The following is a 19,201-nucleotide window of genomic DNA, read 5'->3' on the forward strand; positions in this document are numbered from 1 at the left end:
CATTCAAGTGTACAGGAGATGGACAAATGGAGAGAGACAAGGACTAGGCAGGGACCCGAGTCCAGAGGCCTGTGTAGCACATTGTGGGATTGGACTTTTCTTTTAGACCATTTCTCATGTAACAGTGGGTATGGTAGCCCTAGCTACCCTATTTAGACCCTCCAGCTTATCCGTTTCTTTTTGACAATGTGGCCCCTGAAGAGGTTAGATTATGGTAGCTATCACAAAATTAGCATCTCTCTACTTTTGGGCTCCACCCACTAATAACTTTTTTGGCAGCCACATTGTTTCATTGACTCCTGAGTCTATATGTTTTCAACATGTACCACTGTTTACCAAAGTCCTCCCTACTCCTAACTATGTAAAATCTTTTTTTATGTTAAGTGCAAAAATCTTACCCTGGTTTCAGTTTTGTTTTTAGTTAAATCTCATCTTTTTTTCTCACGCTCACTTTTCTTCTTATCTAGATCTTTTTGAATTCTACCCTGTCGCCAGTGTTAAGCTATAGGATAATCCATCTTTCTCAGCTTTCTGTTGTCTGCAGATTTAACAAACAGATTTTCTTTGTCTTCAACCATGTTCCTAGGGCCAGGGATGGAGCTCAGTAGTAGATATCTTGTCTAGCTTGCTGAAGATTCTGGGTTTCATCTCCAAAAGGGGAGGAGGGTGGTTAGGGGAAAGACAACCAAGTTTCTGGTGATGGGTGAAAGTTGAATAAGGCTTGTGAAGCCAGAAATGGAGAGATAAATAATGTCTTTCCTCTCCAAGCTTACAGTCCAGCAAGAGGAGAAAGAACACATAAAGTGGTGTTGTCTACGGAGGGCCAGGTGAAGAGTCTGGAGACTAATCCTGTTCTGCCAACTGAGCAGCTGTGTGAACTTGGACCAAGTGGCTTACCATCCCTGGGCTTTAGTTTTCTCCTTTATTGCTCAGGCTGGCCTTGAACTTGCAATCCTTGTGTTTCAGCCTCTCAAGTCTCTCAGATCACAGGTGTGTGCTACTGTGTCGGGCTAACTTTCACCTTTGTAAAAGGGAGTAGGGTATTCTATTTATGATCCTGATGGTCATAGCTGTTCATTTGACTAGCACTTAAGCAACAACTAACTACTCCATGCCAGGCTTTATGCCAGGAGCTGAGGGTTCAGAAATGAATGTAGTTTAGTCTCTGCCCTTGAGAATTAATCTCTCAAGCCTGAAGGAAAGATAGAAAAATTAACAGCCATAAATTGCTGGAGTTGTGGCTCAGTGGTAGAGCACTTGCCTGGCATGTGTGAGGCACTGGGTGCAATTCTCAGCACCACATATAAATAAATGAATAAAATAAAAGCCCATCAACAACTAAAACATATTTTTAAAAAAATAGCCATAAATCATTTGCTAGAGATTTGTACATGGTGCTGGAAGAGTCCAGAGGAGCACATGCTCTGGTTCTCCATTAGAAATAATCTAGCACAATGCAGTCAGTGTTCACCATTAAACATGAGCACCAATGAAGCATTGTAGGAGCTTGCTATTGGTACCAGCATCCCTCCTTCCAGTTGTTTCACCCAAACTTCCTGGGTGCCCAGAGCAAACTGGGTGCTTGCAGTAGGAAAATGTTGGGCTACTGTTAACATTCTTGGCCTAACGGGAAGCTGCTCCCTGCCAGAGCATGGTGGAGTCCCCTGGACACTGGCTCACTTACCTCAGGTTTGGATGAATTTGAACATGACTTGTATTTTGACTTAGTTGCATCTCTTCTCCTTCCTACTCAACTTTCTCCCACTCAAAGTTAACAAAAGTCAAAGGGACAATTCATCCTCCTTTGAAGCTTTGATCATAGCATACATTGACCAATACTTACCTCCGATTTATTTGTTTTGGTTTGGTTTTATGGTACTGGGGATTGAACCCAAGAACTCATAGGCAGGTGCTCTACCACTAAGCTATATACCCATCCCTTTGACTTTTTATTTTGAGACAGGGTCTTGCTAAGTTGCTGATGCTGGCCTAGAACTTTTCTCCTACCTCAGCTTTTACCCCCAATATTTATTAGCCATCAGGACACTATACCACATTTCTCACCACCCTCCACCTGAATTTATTAAAAACAATGACCATCTCACATTGAGTGCCACTGTGCTACACCAGGCTCTGGCCCCCCACCATCATGCTAGCTCTTCAGATGACTTGGTCAGCCCCTTGGCAACAGGTCCATTGGCTTCATTCTCTCAAAGGCCTTCACCCTTATTTGCTTTTGGCAACCCAATCAAATGCCCTCCACTGGAACCTTGTCACCACGTCTTCCATCACCTCTAAAATGCCACCCTGTTACCTTTCGACTTTCTAAGCCTGTCCTTGGCTTTAGACCAGCACCAGACCTCAACTCCCCACTCCCCACCCCCCACCTCTACACTCTCACATTCCTTCCTGACTTTTCTCTCTTTTTTTAAAAAAGTATTTTTTTTTTAGTTATCAATGGATCTTCTATTTTATTTATTTATTTATATGTAGTGTAGAGTATGGAACCCAGGGCCTCACACATTTTAGGCAAGCACTGGTACCACTGAGTCACAACTTCAGCCCCGCTTCTTAACTTCTGTTATCCACCCTTACCACACATGGGCATAGTGGAGAGTGGACAGTACACTCTCCTCAGGGACTGCCTTTCACTTGCCCATTGACCTTCTACTGGACTGACCTTATCAATGTCTAATCTGGAATCTGGTTATGTGGCTACTTTTTGCTCCAGAGAAGGCCAATATTTCTGGTGTTCAATCTGAGGCTTGTCTCCTGCAGTTTGGCAATCTTTTGACATTCTCCCAAGCTGACCTTTTTCTTTCCCTATGGCAACTGTTTCAAACAAGATTCCAACCTCCCCTTCCCCTTCCTCACTTCTAAGGGTGAACAGTTCCTTCAACACACAGGAAGAAATAAGACCATTGGGTGAGAATGTCAACTCTGAAGGACAGACCAGCTTTATCATCCCTGTGTCCCACCAACCTCTGCCTTAAAATGTTTTATTGTTCCCTTCCATGGCTCCCAAACTTCAGGCCTTCTCAGTCATCTTGCTCTAATAGCTTCTGTCCCCTGTCTGGCTTCCCTCCCCACAGCTATGAAGACTATCCAGTGTTAATTTTTCCCTAAGACATTTATCCCTTCACTGCCAAACTTCTCAAAAGAGCCCAAGGGAACCAGTCACAATATCAAGCAGTAATGGGTTAGAAAGCACAAACATCGGCTTCTGGAACAAGGCAGAAACTGCTGGAGCTACAACATAAGCTCAGAATCAGGCATGCCCAACAAAAGCAGCCAATCACCAGTCCCTGAGGGTTAACGTGGAACTCTGAGGCTCAGGCTAGGTTCCTGGCTGGGGTCAGGGGGAAGTGAGGGGAAGAACATGTAGCTCTAACTATGTACTAGGGAGGAGACAAGAGGCAGGAAGCAGTCAGGGTGGCAGGAAAGCAACTTTGCTATTATTAAGTCTCCCCACCTCAATCCCCACCCTGCCATTGCAGAGCAGGGTCTCAGCACTATCTAGGGTACTCCTGTGAAGGTGCCCCAGCCTGTGCATGGACACCTCCAGAGGGTAAAATATGCTCCTCTCCCAGGCATCCTGTTTCATTTTTAGGAGGATTTTCCTTTTATTCCAAGTCAAATTCTGTTCAGAGGCCACATGAAAGTCTAGCTCCTTTTTCATAAAACAGCCCTGCAAAGGTGTGAAAACACTGTCTTATTTCTTTTCCTGATGAAATATCAAGTTCCTTCAACAGCTCCTTGTGTGAAATGGCACGGAGAGCCCCATGCCTGGCAGGATGTTCCTTTCTGGACATGTCTGCCAACGTCCACTTCAGGCTACTGTGCTGTGAGCAGTTACACTTCACATATGAGCTTTTCAGGGCAAAGTGTTTACAAGTATCACCAGCTTCACTATGACTGGTAGACTGCAGGTCTTACTTTTTACTTTCTTTCTTTTTTTGGCACTCACATGGACTCATACCGAGGTGGCTTGTTCCATAAACTGTAGCACAGGAGTAGGGTAGACATCAGTGAGGACTTCCACCCCAGTCCTTAAAGCTCCACAGACCTGTGGCCTGTCTCAGCGAGTCGGTAACAGCATGGTAACTAAATCAAACACCTGCGCACTCTCTCTAGGTCTCCTCTTTCCATTCTCCTCCTCTTGATGGCATTTATTCTAAAGTCAAGTCTTGGCTCTGAGCTCAAAAAACCCCAAATCTCTGCTGGTCCCACACTCCCACAGGAACCTACTCTCTTACACTGCAAGCAACCCTTTTTGCTGGCTGATCTGCAGTGCTCCTGACTGCCTGACTAATTTCCTCCTGGAGCTACCACAGGTCCCAGTTCAGACAGCTGAGTCTCTGTTCCTGAAGGGTGGAGCCTCTGGGTCCTGCTGCCCTGGGATGAGCTAGCCACTCTGGCATGCTTGTATCCAGGGACTGGAGATGTGGCCACAGCTGTGCTGGTGTAAGTGGACACCAATGAAAGGATTACTGGCAACAAGAAACCACTCCTAATTCTATTTTGATTGAAAGGGGAGTTGGGGTTCATGATAGGGCTGCCCCAGCTAGGGGTCCCCCAATCTACTTGCTCTGATTCCACAGACTGCCACAAATCTAAGCACTTTCCAGATGAGAGGGTGACTCTGTGGTCAGGGGCAGCAATTAGTCAGTTGGATTCAGGACACAGATTCATCTTTTTTTGAACCTAAGAAAGGTTGTTCCCAGCCCAGGCATCTCCTTTCAGAGTGAATCAGCCTTTTTCCTTCAGGTTTTTTTCCTAAGGGAACATTCCCCCGACTCCCCCTCCCCGAGTACTGGGAAATGAATACAGGGGCCTCTGTCACTGAGTTAAATCTCTTTTTTTTTTTTTCTTTTTTACAGTACGGGATTGGATATGGGGAAGGAACATATTACCACTGAGCTACATCTCAGATCTTTATTTTTTATTTTGAGCCAGGGTCTCCCTAAGTTGCTAAGGTTGACCTCACACTTGAGATCTTCCTCCCTCAACCTCCTAGGTAGCTGGGATTATAGGCTTGCACCTCCATGCCTGGTTGACTAAGGGAACGTTTTGTATCTCAGCCTTTCTTTTTCTTGACAGCTGTATTTTCTTAAATCTTCTAAAAATTTGAATACCTCCCAGTCACAGTTGTCATTATTACTGCTCACCCAAGGGATGCCACAGACAAATCAAGCCACCAAGCTCTAAGCTGTTCAAACTTTCCTGCCTGTTCCTCACAACTTTTTTTCTTCTGTGATGCTAGGGATGGAACAGGACCTTGAGTGTGCTGGGCAAGCACTTTCCCACTGAGTTATTGCCCAGCTTTCCTCAACTTTGTAACCCTTTTCCTGCCATCACCTCCAAACTGTCCACTCAGCCTCCTCCATCTCTGTCTTCTTTATGCATTTCTAAATCACATCCAAAGCCCTCCTCAAAACCAGTCTAGGAAAGAATGTGAAGCTTCCTCTGTTGACAAAGAACTCCTTAGAAAGCAGTATCCCCTCCAAAGATACCAAAAATATTCAGTCCTGTCTATGCACAATGAATTTAGGGGAAAATTCTAAGCATATTGGTCTGTGGACTAGAAAAATCCAGAGTAGAAAAACTGTGTACAGTATGCCCTGGGCTGTAATTGAAAAGAGAGGTTTGGAAACAATGGGGTTTCCCAGTTTAGTGAATGGCAGGTGGAAGAGAAATTTAACCACTCTCTCAGGCATCAAAAGCACAATCAGCTGTTCCCCTTTTCAAGAGAACAGAGGCAAAAGTGATGGGATTCAACTTTCAGAAAGTTTAATAGGTCTGGACAGTTGATGTCTATGCAATACCATGTCCACTCTTAAAGTGATCTGGTGCTGCAGTTCACTATCATTTGAGCACAATGATGGGGACTCTTCCCAGATAGAAATGTTGTAAATAGCTTCATCACATTTTTTCATGTTTCATATTTAATATGATCAATTACATTTATTGATTTTATTTATTTGGTACTGGGGATTGAACCCAGAAGCACTTTACCACTGAGCTACAGCCCCAGAACTTTTTTGTTTGGGATTACAGACCACTACACCTGGCTATTTGTTTTTATTTGTTTTGTTTTGTTTTGTTTTGATACCAGGATTGAACCCGGGGGTGCTTAATCACTGAGTCACATCCCAACCCTTTTTATGTTTTAAGACAAGGTCTTGCTAAGCTGCTTGGGGCCTTGCTAAACTGCTGAGGCTGGCTTTGAACTTGCAATCCTCCTGTCTCAACCTCCCAAATTATTGGGATTATATGCGTGAGCCACCACGCTGGGTTCTTTGTTGATTTTTTTATTTCCACATTAAAACACTTTAAATTTACAAGTGGTTAAAAGAAAGAAAAGAAAGCTTTTTAAGAGCCAATGCATAGCACAATGAACTTGCTAAGAAATTCATCTGAATATAGTCTCTAATGTGCTTGATGACTGAAGGATTTAGGGATGCTAGGGAATTATCCATAGTTCAAACTTGGAAAGTCTCAACAAAAGTCAAAGGAAATAGTCTTAAAGAGCTAGTTTGTCCCCGCTACCCCAGTGCTGAAGACTGAGTCCAGAGGTCTCTGCCACTGAGCTACATTTCTAACCCTTCCTATTTTATTGTTTTGAGACAGGCCTGCTAAGTTGTTGAGGCTGGCCTTGAACTTGTGATCCTCCTGCCTCAGTCTCCCAAGTTGCTGGGATTACAGGCATATGCCACTGTGCCTGATGAACTAGAATTCTATCTGAAAAAACATAAATCTGATACAAATTGAAATACAAATTCAAATAAAAGTGATACATCTGGTAGGAGGCAAAGGGGGGTCTTTCCCATTTCTTTATAGATCTAGGTCAAAAGTAAATAAACAAAGAGGAAATACTGTAAGAATTATTGCTTTTGTGAAGGTCTTCTCTATTTTGACCTGAATATATATATAGGGATAAGAAGATATAATCTAGCCAAATTCAAGATACCCAGAGATATAAACCAACTTCTTCATTTGACAGGTGAGAAAACTGAGGGCAAATGACTGTCAGATAGACTGGAACCTAAGGGTTTCTAACTTTTGGTCACTGGCCTTCTCCATTCTGGTATCACACTGTCATCAAGATTACTCAAGGAATAATAGGGACCAACTCCTGAGGAAAAATAATTCTGCAGAAGTAGACGAAGTAGGAAATGGAAGTTTTAAACAGGAAATGGTTAATTAAGTAAATTATGTTGATTTGGCATGATGAAAGTCATTGAAATAATTGTAAATTATTTCAAGGCTATGTCTACAGAGACTCAGAAAATGTTCATGACATAATGTTAAATGGAAAGAAGAATGTTTTGAAATCAGAGACAAAAGAGTGTTAGTTACGCCTGAGTGTGAATCCCAGTTCTGCCCCTTGCTAACTTTGTAGCCCTAGGGAAATCATTCAACCACTCCGAACCTCAATTTCACTGACTCCAAAATAATAACAGTAGCATCTATCACATAGGATTGTTATGAGGCTAAGTAAATGAATGATTGTGAGCCAGGTGTGGTGGCACATACCTATAATCTTTGTGGCTTGAGAGGCTGAGGTAGGAGGATTGCAAGTTCAAAGTTAGCCTCAGCAACTTAGTGAGACCCTGTCTCAAAATTAAAAATAAAAAGAACTGGGAATGTGGTTCAGTGGTTAAGCACCCCTGGATTCAATCCCCAGTAACCCCCCCCCCACCAAAAAAGTGAATATAAGAACATCTGCTACTGTTTGTATTAAAGTAGATATATATACATAGAAATGTTCAATATGAACCACTGTTATTAGCATGATCATGCCATAAATTCAACCACAAATGTGCTGAACAAGGACTGGAATGTGATATAGCAAAAATGATACTGCAATGGTAAGAGGATGAGATTACAAATATACACGTTTTCTATCTTCTCTAATGTTACAGCGTTTTCCAATAAGAAAGAGGCATTTTAAATAGGGGCCTGAAAAAAAAAAATCCCATATTCAGGAGGAGAGTTCTAGGCTCTGCTCTTTCCTCTAGGGGCTCAGGTCATCCTGGGTCCACTTCTGAGGGCTACTGTGGCATCTGTAGAGGAGATGAACAGCAGTCTGAATTCCTTGGAAGACAAGAAGATAAATTCTAGAAATCTAGAAGGTCCCATCTTGAGCAGGTCAGACCCTGAGAGAATTTTGTAGTTACCACTTGAATCAGATTTATTCATTCATGCACACATTCATTCACTCATCCATACACTTTTAGAACCACTACTGTATGCAAAGAACTGTGCTAGAAGCTTTCAAAGAATTACGATGACTCAGTCTATGAGTTTGGAGCAATCTTAAACTACTATTAAGTGAAAAAAGCAAGCTTCAAAACACTGTGTATAGAATGCTACCATTTGTATTAAAAATAGATATATAAATATACATATTTATAAATTTGTAAATGCATAGAATTGCTCTGAAAGGATATACAAGATATCGATAACAGTGATTAACTTTGGAAAGGGGACTAGAGGCTGACCTCCTTTGGGAATTTACTTTTTATCGTATACCCTTGTACTGTTGAGTGTCTTACCATGTATATGTATTAATTTTTCAAAACAAACAAAAAAATAAAAGAAACAGCCTGGTACTGCATATTCAGTGGTGAACAGGACAGAAGTTCCTTAGTCTTGGGAGAGGCAAAGTATGGAACTTGCTGGGCCACAACTGGTATGTTTTAAAATCCAGACTGTTTACATAAGTTGAAGTTCTTTCTACAACAATTAGCTCATAGTAATTCAGCATATCATTTTACAGAGATAAAGCAGTTGGAGAATAAATACTAATCATTTGTCAAGCTTCAGAGTGTATTAAATGATAGTTTCTACAGAGCAGGGATCTTATCCGTTTAACTTGATCAGCAGAGCATTCACTGCAGCAGTTAAGTGCCTGTTACAGCAAGCAGTCTCTGATGATGACAAATGATAGCACAACCATTAAAAAATAAAAACATGAAAAAGAAGATCAGAAGATACTGGACTCTGAGGGAACCATGTGTTCCCTATGAAGGTTAGGCAACATTTTCTGGATAATCCTCAAAAAATGATGGTATTCAAATGGCAAAGTAAATCCCCATGAGAACCAATGTTTGTAGACACTGCATGTGCTTCAGGATTTCACAAGCAGGTGCGATGCACAGGGGGACAAGGCATAGATGGACTCCAAAGAGAACCTGGCACTTGTGGAGCACCCCAACAGTCTGGGAAGCAGAAAAGTGGACTTCAGGATGTCTGCAAACCACTGATGGGCAGGCAGCCAGCCTAAGTAGCTTTGGTCACTAAGGCAGCACAGTGGTTGACAGGTTTGACTCACTTGTACTGTCACCCAATACATCCATTGTTCAATCTGAGTCTGTTTTCTTCTCTGTAAAATGGAGGATAACTGAGATCTTTGTGAGGATTAAATGAGAGAGTCACCAAAAGTGTCTAACAAGATGCTGGGCATGTGAGCAGGGCTTAAAACTATCATCTCTATTACTAAATAATGGAGCTGTGCCAGGCCAATTCTTAACTAAGGTCAGCATCCAGCTGTGAATGGCAAACAGGCATGTGCCATCCTCCAAGTCCTCAAGTATGGATTCCCCATGTTCAGATAGTGTTGTAAAAACTAGAAGTGCATGCAATTCATGATCTCACAAAAGCCTGTGAAGGGAGTTGAGTAAGAATTACTAGTTACATTTTGAAGGGGAAAGGCCCATGGTTGAGAGCTGGTTAAAGGCAAGATCCAGGTCATGACCCAGGATTCCCAGTGGGCAGTTCACATTCTTCCCTCAGAGAAGATTCTAAGTCTCTGCCTCCTCTGCCTGTGCTCCAGCTACCTCTGTTTCTAAGCAGGAAGAAATTTAGTCATCCACTTCAAATACCTCCATCTGCCTCCTCCAGAACCTGTTTTTAAGAATGGACATAGGGCACACAGGGCTAGCTCCCTGCAATTGTAATTAGGAAAGGGACAAAAGTTAAGTAAGGGCTTGCTCTGGCTTTGCAGGCAGCCAGAAACAGGCCCAGCTTGCCCTCACTGCCAGCTGTGAAAGCAGGGACTGTGGTGGACTTGCCATGAAGAGCAATCATTACAATGGTACAGATGGCCAAAGTCTCTCTGAAACTGAGCAAGTGCTAACCCTTCCCACTGCCATTAACATTTCACCAAAAAATTGGCATTTGATAGAAGGAAAAAAATATTTTTCTTCAACTATGAAAAGGTCAGACATATTTATCTGACTTAGTTTATAATTGCTTCCCTTGAAAGATCACCTCTGAGTACCTAGTCAGTACTCGATCCTACAGGGCCCAGCCTGAGGCCACTTGGGTCATATGACAGAGGACAACTTCTCACAGCCTACTCCTTGTGCTTGCGCAGATCCTAACTCCACAAATTAGTGAAAGGGCAGCCCTACCTCCCAAGTCTAATTTCCATTCTGCCACATCTGAATTCTTTGTGGCAGAAGCAATACCAAGGTCTTGAATGCTGCCAGAAAATTACAGAATTCCTCCTTTTCATCCCTTTACCAACAAAAGATTATACTAGGTTGAAAATCCCTTTGTAGGAAAAATGGAGATGCTCAGAAAAGTTTGATAGGCCTTAAGGCTAATGTACTAGCCCAGGGGAGACCTGGGAGGTGACTCTCCACTGGCAATGAGACCTCCCCTTGTTCCTTCAGAAGATCTCCAGAGAACCAAGAAGTATGGGGCTCCTGGTTTCCTCACCACAAGTGCCAGAACCTAGAGGACCTTCCTTGGATAACAGGAAGCATCTTTTTCCCTCAGAGATGGAATAAACAATAGAAGTCTGTGGGAAAGACCCTCAGGTGGAGCAGGGAAGGGCCAGGCTCACTAGAAGAGGAATACAAGAGCCTACCTGCATGGTAAGAAGATTTTTTTATTTGAAATATAGTCTGAGCAACATGAGTGTAGCCGAGAGGAGGAGGGGCTGGTCTGCCTGTGGCAGCAGCCTCTCTAATGGCACAGGAGCAAGAATACAAATATTCCAATGTCTGTGTGCCCCGAACCCCACTTGTCAGGGAAGGCAGACAGCAGCAGAGCAAAGACCCACCCACAGCTCCTTCTGAAGGAGATCTGACTCTCAGTGCCTGCCTTTGCCATACCTCCTGCTGTCCCTGGTTTCAAACAGGGGTGTGTTTAAGTTCCTCCCACCCACAGAGACATGATAAGCCAATGTAACAATTAGTTCTCAAGACTATTTTTGAGGGAAAGAATCAAAGAAGACAGGAAGGAAGGGCAAGGTAACCAAGGGCCCTGGCCAAGTCAGGCTGGGAAGAGCTCTCCTAGAGGGACTGTGTCAGCACCCCTCACTCTGCTCCTTCTCAGGCTCTGAAAGAAGGAAGGAGAGCTGGTGTTTGCAGGCAAATTGAGCTCTGAGGAGTCCCCTGGCTAAAGGCAGCAAGCAGGAGCCTCCTAGAAGAGGACAGACGCTGAGGGGTTTTGAGCTGAGGTGACAGCATTGGAGTTGGGTCACAAGAACAGCCTGGGGTTGGAAGGACACAGACAAGAGTTGGGGTACCAAGAAGCAGCACACAGGCATAAATAACAGAAGCAAATTCAGAGCTGTGAGGGTCCTGGGTGATCCCTATTTCCTGGGGTTAGGGGACACCCAGCACCCACAGCTCAGGGCAGACACTGCTCCAGGGCACAGTGGCCACACATACACCATGGCAGAGCCTTTTATTTCCCACAGTCTGCATGGCAGGTGAAGGATGCCATGGGCCACCCTGACCGAACACATTGCAAAGCCTCCAGTCACACCTGAGGGGATAGTGCATGGCTGTCCTGGTCCTGAGAGGCTTGTGGTTGACTCTGAGCATCTTGGGCACTGTCCTCCTCTGGGGCCAGGCCTAATGATCTCCTTGCCCCTGGGTCAGCCAACAAAGGCTCACCAGCGTATTCTTCCAGTCCATTTTCTCTAGTTTCCATGGCCACTTCCTCCCCAGAGCCCTCCTCCAGCTCTGCGGTCTCCACCTTCACTTCCACTATCTCCTCCTCCTCTTCCTCTTCTTCTTGGTCTCTCACTTTGTGGACAATGAAGAGATGGCGGCTGAGGGAGCTGGCAGAGGTGTAGCATAAGCCACAGAGGAGACACTGGGCTGTGGAGCTGTCCACCTGGTGCTGAGGTATGTGGCTCTGAAACTCGAGCCCTGAGTCTGTGGCAAAGCTACATTTTGCACACTGAAAAAGGGACTTGTGCCTTTTGGTGGAAGAGACAGTCGCGCCATTGCTGGTGCCTGGAGCATCCCCTGCTGCGCTGACTGGTCTTTTCAGATGGTTCACCTGAAAGGAGAGAGAGAATGAGCAGAATCCAGGCCAAACCCTGATGTGAGCTCCTAGAAATGATCAGGTTACCCAAAGCCCTCAAAGAGCACATCTCCCAGGCCAGGGTCACCCAGACCTAAACACTGATTTGGTTCATTCCTATTCTTTGTGGTTTTTAATGTAACATATATGTGGCACGACATTCCAAATATATAAACATTTTAAGTCTCTGCTCTCCAAAGAACATGACTTTACCACTTTGTGCCCATTCCAAGAGATTTTTTTTTTTCCCTATGGTTCTGGGAATTGAACCCAGGGGTGCTCTACCACTGAGCTACATCCCCAGCCCTTTTTTGTTATTTTAGTTTTGAGTCTAAGCTTCCCAGGCTGGCCTCGAATTTAGGATCCTCCTGCCTCCCCAGTAGCTGGGATTACAGGTGTGCACCATTATGCCTGGTAAATGATATCCTATGCACATACAAAAACAAAGCTATTGTCTTTTACAAAATGATCATGTGCCATGCACACTTCTCTTCACTCTGCAAATTCTACTTGACAACATATACTGGAGCTTGTCTCCATTAGCGCACATACAGAGGCTTCATTCTTCTAATGGCAGCACACTAACCCATTGTGGGGATGACAGTTCCCACTTGCAAACATTGGTTGAGTTCTATCTTTGTTACTGCACACAGCAGTGCAGTGAACATCCTTGAACACACTTCTTTATGCCCAAGGCCAAAGCTTTCTACAGATAAGATCCAGAAACAGAATTGCTAGACCAGAGAGTATGTACATTTTGAGAGAAAGGGAGAATACGCATTTTTCTTATGGAAAGAGAATATCTATTGACACCCCACCTACTATGTTTGAAAGGGTCTTTGCCAACAAGCACCACTCTGAATAGGCCAAGAAAGTTTTGAGAAAGCCTTGGAACTATAGGTAGCCCTCAGAGTTTCTCAGATATGGGAAGAGTCTGCAGTGAGGAGGGGACATAAGCTGCTCCAAAGTTTAGCAGAAATAAGAATAGGGTACTGGTTAGAGATGAGGTCAGGGAAAGGATCTCAACAGCAGGTCTAGATGTGACTCCTCCCATAACTAGTCAGGCAGGGAGGTAACTAACACAGACATCATGACTCTGGCAGCCCTGCCTCATAGGACTGTGATGAGACAGAAATAAGATGGTGTGTGTGAAAGTGCTCCAATGTCCATGGAGCACAACCACACTGAAGCAGGGGGTCACAGTGACAGGGAAACAATACCAACAGAAGGCTGACAGATCATCTTTGTCCCTGTCCTCTACTTGTGTGAAGTGCCCAGGTGGGTCACAGACTAGAGTGACCCACATTGAGGGTTGTTCCACAGCCATGACTACAAATGGGCCCCCTGTACCCTTCCTAATGACTCCTGAACCCAGGCCTAACTGAGCAGGCAGTCCACACTCACCTGAGGGGAATGTGCACCCAGATGTCTGACTTTGGATGTCTGGCTCAAGTCAGGGTTTCTGATGCCATGCATAAGGCTGATGTGGCTCTCTAGGAGTGAGGGCCGAGGAAAGCTGGGACTGTCCTCAGTGCAGTACCTGCAAGAGTCAGCCAGAGTTGGGGTAAGATCCCAGGCTGCAGGCTCCCTTGGTGCTCTTCAAACACCAGGAGGGAGAATGAAGCAGGTAGACAGCTGTGTCCTTAGGCTGCCTTGTGCTGGCACCGGGTGCCCCCAGCGAAATCCATGCAGCAAACCAGTCAAGGTGGCAGACAATAGCACGTCAGCCTGCCTTCACACTTGCCACCTGGCCCTCAGCCACCATCTCACTCCCTAATATCACTGTCCAGAGGTCCCAGTGCTGGGCTAGTGGTCAGAATGAAAGGACCAGGGTACATGCTGAAGCACTGGTAGAGAGTCACAGGAGTGGGACAGGAATGCATTACATCACCTGACTCCTTTTAAACCTCAGGGGCCCTCACTACAGACTGTGTAGGCTAGGGCCAGGGAGACAGGGAAGGCTCAGGAGCCACCAGGTCTTGGAAGCTGGTCTCTCCCTGACTTCTGACTTAGCTGCAGTGTTTTTCAAGTTAGAAACTCATTAATCTCCTGCATCAGATCCCTGAACTCACAGCAGAGAAAAGTCCCAGGGGGCTACAGGAAGTCTTTTGAACTTTAGGCCTCTTCCCCTCCAACCCTAGGGACTCACCCACAAGTATAGACCTTCTTTACTGTGTCATGGTTGTTGCGGATGTGTTTGCGCAGGCTGTTAGGTGTGTGGAACGACTGTTCACACTGCCGACATGGATATCGTTTCAATGTCTAAGGAAAGAGATGACAAGTCACAAAGCATCAGAACCAGAAGATAGTTCTGGGTGTATCTTTCTTCTCACATGATATGGACAGAAAGGAAGATGCTCCCAAAGACCTCAAGATCTGTGGCACCAACCTGCCCTAAGTACCAGTAATGCTATGAGGTCAGCCGCATAAGGGGCAAAAGTCCACTGTACTGTGACCATATGGCTGCACTTACCCGACCATGGCTCTTTTTCATGTGGGACACATAGCTCTCTCGATCAGGAACCCATTCCTGGCACTCTTGGCAGGTCCAGCCAGTGTTCCTCAGTCGAGGCCTAGCTTCAGCCCTGCGATGAGCTTCGGGCCTACCCCAGCGGCCAGAAGGCAGGGAGCTGCCCCGACCAGCCACACTGGTGGTTGGGGACTCAGTGGAAACTCGGGAGCCAGGGCGGCTTGAGGACATGTCCGCTGAAGACTGGAGGCTTGATAGCTCGTCCACATTTCGGGGAACACCGTGGGTGCTCTGGGGATGGGGAGAGCGATTACTGACTGGGCAAGGGGAAAGATGCACAGAGTCAGACCACCGGCCTGAGAAAGTTACCCTCCTCCCCAGCCTCCACCCCCATGGCAGCCCACCTTGACATGCTGCATCAACTCTGGTTTCTGCAGGAATAGGAGTGGGCACTCAGGGCACTTGAAGACGCCTGCCTGTGCCTTGCTGACATTCTGGTAAAAATGCTGCTGAATGTGCCTCTTCTTGTTGAAGACCATTTCACAGGAGCACTTATAAATGAGCCTGATGAGACAAGCCCCACAGCATGAGGTGGCCAAGGCTCTGCTGGCAGAACCACACAGCCCTGCCACCCTTCTCTGCTCTCTCTAAACAACAGTTAGGTTTGGGAAAGCACTACCCTGAGCCACTACAGATCCTCCCCTGCCTAAGGATGTCTTTAACAGTCTCCAGGTGTCTCTGCCACTAGCCTCAGCTCCCCAGTCCAACCCTAAACCACCCCTTACAGCACCCAGGCCACTCCTCTCTGCCCCACAGAGCCCACAGGCCTTGGAGCTGCACTCACTGGGAGGGTCTGTGGGGCTGGGTGGGGTGCTGGGTGGCGCTGTGGTCCGCGGTACTGCTGGCAGTCTTGAAGGCCATGGGGCAGAATGCACATTTGTGGAAAACCTGACAGTGTCGCTCCTGGATGTGGCTTTTCAGCAAGGCCAAGGTCAGGTGGACAACACCACAGTGGATACACCTGGATGACAGAGGGGAGGGGGTGTTACACCCAGTGGTGGGGCTGGAAGAAGAGGGTTAGAGGACAAGAACAGAGCCATCCCAGGGAACCTCTCTCTCCCTCATTTAAGCACTCGGGCTTCCATCTTCCACATGTACATCCTGAAAGCATGCTTGCTGCAATCAGGCACAGTGTAGACACCCATGGCCCCTGAAGCCCAAGAGTATGCTTGGTAGAGAAGCAGGAAGAAACCCTTGCTGTCCCTCTACAGGCTAGAGAATGCCCTTGTGCCGACCATTAACCTGAGCCCACCTGCGAGAAGGTGGGAGTGGCAAGGGAGGAGAATGATTTAGTAGCCACATGAACAGTATTGATTTTAAAGTGTGACACAACCACAAGAGGCCAGAAGGAGACTGCAAAAAGCCTTCGCCTTTCCCTGGGCTGGTACTGAGTTAGCAGGGATGTCACCTAAAGAAATGCGCAATCAAGAAATGCTTCGCTCACCTAATAACAAACACAGTAAAACAACTCTTAAGAGACCAGCAGGAGGTATTCCAGAGCAGCATTCTCCAGTGGCACTTACTGTGACAAAGGAAATATTCTGTGCTGTACTGTCCATGTGGCTATTTAAATTTAAATCAATGAAATCAAATTAAAAGTTCCATTTCTTAGTTGCACTGGCCACACTGTAAGCGTTCAACAGCCACACATGACTGGCACCATTCTGGACAGGGCAACTCTAAAGTGTCATAACGACTCCTTGATAGGACAGCAGTTAACGTTTCATTTGTTTTTCTCCCTACCAATTTGTATTTTCTACCGTGTGTTTGGTATATGTACATTTTAATTCTGTATAAATAAATAAAATAAGGAATTATCTTTCGTCATTTTTCTAAAACTGAGGCCATGCAAGATTTTTCTTTCAACCTCAAAACATCTCTCCAGAAATACTGTCTTTTTTTTTTTTTGGTATCAGAGAAAAAGAGATGGCTTTTCCCCATGCCACCTGCACCCATTAAGGTTCACAGTCCTGGGGCTGCAAGTGTGGCTCAGTGGTACAGCCTAGCATGCTTGAGGCACTGGGTTCAATCCTCAGCACCACATAAAGATAAATAAACAATAAAGGTATTGTGTCCATCTACAACTAAAACAAAAGTTCACAGTCTCTCTTAAGTGTTCAGTGTTTTCCTACACACAGGTTTCCCTACATGAGAAAACACCTTCCTTGCTCCCAGCTGTTTCTTTTATCTTCCTCTGTAACAATGTTGCCTGCCCCTATGACTTTACTTGCCAGGAGGCATTAGAAGAGAGGTTCTTGATTTACTCAAAGGACCTGCTTTTACTTAAGAATTCTTTCACTCCTGTGCCTGGAGTGGTTGTGCACACCTGTAATCCCATTGACTCAGGAGGCTGAGGCAAGAAGATGGCAAGTTCGAAGTCAGCCTCAGCAATTTAGTGAGACACTGCCTCAGGATAAAGAAAAAAAAAATGTGTGTGGGGGGTGCATGCCTGTAATCCCAGAGACTCGGGAGGCTGAGGCAGGAGGGTGGCAAGTTTGAGGCCAGCTTCAGCCACTTAGCAAGATCCTGTCTCAAAATAAAAAATAAAAAGAGCTGGGATGTAGTTCAGCAGTAGAGTGCCCCTGGATTCAACCCCCAGTATCAGTATCAGAAAAAAAAAAAAAAAAAAAAAAAGAATTCTTTGACTCCTGAATGTCAACCTTACCTATATTAGCCCATTTCCACAATCCACATAAATCATCCCATAATTCTGATCAATTCTTTTTTTTTTTTTTTTTTTTGCTTGTATGGCAGGGTTTGAGGGGTAAAGGACCACAGAATCGCTTTGGCAAACCTTAGCAATGAAGATCAGACCAGAGAATTAGAAAGCTATTTGCATTAAACTATGAAGCCCACTTAGTACTAAATCTGTACATGCTTTAAATTACAAAGATTCTATACAAACTACTCAATTATTTTCTTTTCTTTCCTGGCAAACAAAATAATGAAACGGGAGGAACCGGGGTCAAAAAAAAGTGAAAACCAATTTCTAGCACACAGAAGTATTTCTACAATACGAGGTTATTATGAGGAAAAAAATTTACATGTTCCAAATTCATACAAAGTGGCCAAACACACCTGATGTGTTAAATGGTCTTTATATGTGCAGTTTTACTAAATTCCTACAGAAACAACTTAAATGTTCTTTTCATAAATGCCACAGAGAATTCATTCTATGTATCCAATGGATATTCTTTGAGAAACCTCGCTGAAAGGAAGAACATGAAGGATAGAGCTGGGGCTGTAGTTGGATAGTAGAGCACCTGCCTGCTAAAGTGATAAAAGGGCAGGTGAAGTAGGCTATCACATGTGATGTAGCATCTGTGAAGGCTGAGTCTAGCAGTATTTACAAACTGATGAAAAAGCATCCAGAAAAGAAATCCCATTTTGTGACACAAACTTTGACCACATTTTAAAAGAGAAAATAGACAACACAGCATCATATGTTGTGAAATATGGAAAGTTTTAGAAAAAAAAAACATAAAATATTTAACTTCACTAACGATCACAAAAAATAAATATTATTAAAACAGTCTAATCTTGCTTCCTTGTGATACTATTCTATTCTCCTATTATCAACAGAGAGCAGAATAAGTTTTAAAATTCTAAATATATGTGTGTATATATACATTTACATAAATATATATAAATTATGTATATAAACATATAAAATAGATTTTTTACATTGTCTTCAAGAAAAAGCAAAAATAGTATAAAACATTAAAAAATATTGTAAAACTCTGTAGTACAGTTCAATGAAATGGAACATAGGTTATCTTTTTAAAGTCCACTAAAAAGCATTAACACCAAGAGAATCGGGAGAGATATTTGCAAATCATATATCTAACAAAGGACTTATATCCAGAATACATAAATAAGTCTTACAATTCAATAAGATGACAGGGGTTAGGGATATAGCTCAATGGGAGAGAGTGCTTGCCTAGTATGTGGAGGCCCTAGGTTTGAACCCCAGCACTTTTCTCTTTAAAAAAGTAAATAATAAGATGACAAATAACCTAATCTTAAAAATGGGCAAAGGATCTGAATAGACATGTCTCAAAAGAAGATATAAAAGTGACCAAAGGATGCTCATGACCAACACCATTATTTATTAGGAAAATTGTAAATCTCCATAAGGATAGTTACAACCAAAAGTCAGACAATAACATGTACTGGCAAGGATACAGGGAAGTCAAAAACTTCATAAATTCCTGATAAGGATGTAAAAATGATGCAACCACTTTCAAAAATAATCTGGTATCTCCTCAAAAAGTTAAATATGGCCGGGTGTGGTAGCACACAACTGTAATCCCAGTGACTTGGGAGGCGAGGCAGTAGGAT

The 19,201-nt window shown here is 44.3% G+C and overlaps 1 protein-coding gene across 4 annotated transcripts in view; it reads right to left on the reverse strand.

The window, feature by feature from the left end:
• Positions 1 to 8,365: 8,365 nt before the first annotated feature.
• Znf592 (zinc finger protein 592) overlaps positions 8,366 to 19,201 on the reverse strand; it is a 50,647-nt gene continuing 39,811 nt past the window's right edge. For all 4 annotated transcript variants that reach the window (XM_047539671.1, XM_047539673.1, XM_047539672.1 and 1 more), the window contains 6 exons: positions 15,645 to 15,821; positions 15,205 to 15,364; positions 14,804 to 15,091; positions 14,480 to 14,592; positions 13,735 to 13,870; positions 8,366 to 12,306 (listed from right to left, as the gene is read on the reverse strand). In XM_047539671.1, the coding sequence (XP_047395627.1) occupies positions 11,779 to 12,306; positions 13,735 to 13,870; positions 14,480 to 14,592; positions 14,804 to 15,091; positions 15,205 to 15,364; positions 15,645 to 15,821 (1,402 nt within the window). In that variant the 3' untranslated portion in view covers positions 8,366 to 11,778. The remainder of the gene's footprint in view (positions 12,307 to 13,734; positions 13,871 to 14,479; positions 14,593 to 14,803; positions 15,092 to 15,204; positions 15,365 to 15,644; positions 15,822 to 19,201) is intronic.

Source organism: Sciurus carolinensis, chromosome 2 (genome assembly GCF_902686445.1).
Source record: "Sciurus carolinensis chromosome 2, mSciCar1.2, whole genome shotgun sequence".
Lineage (NCBI taxonomy): Eukaryota > Metazoa > Chordata > Mammalia > Rodentia > Sciuridae > Sciurus > Sciurus carolinensis.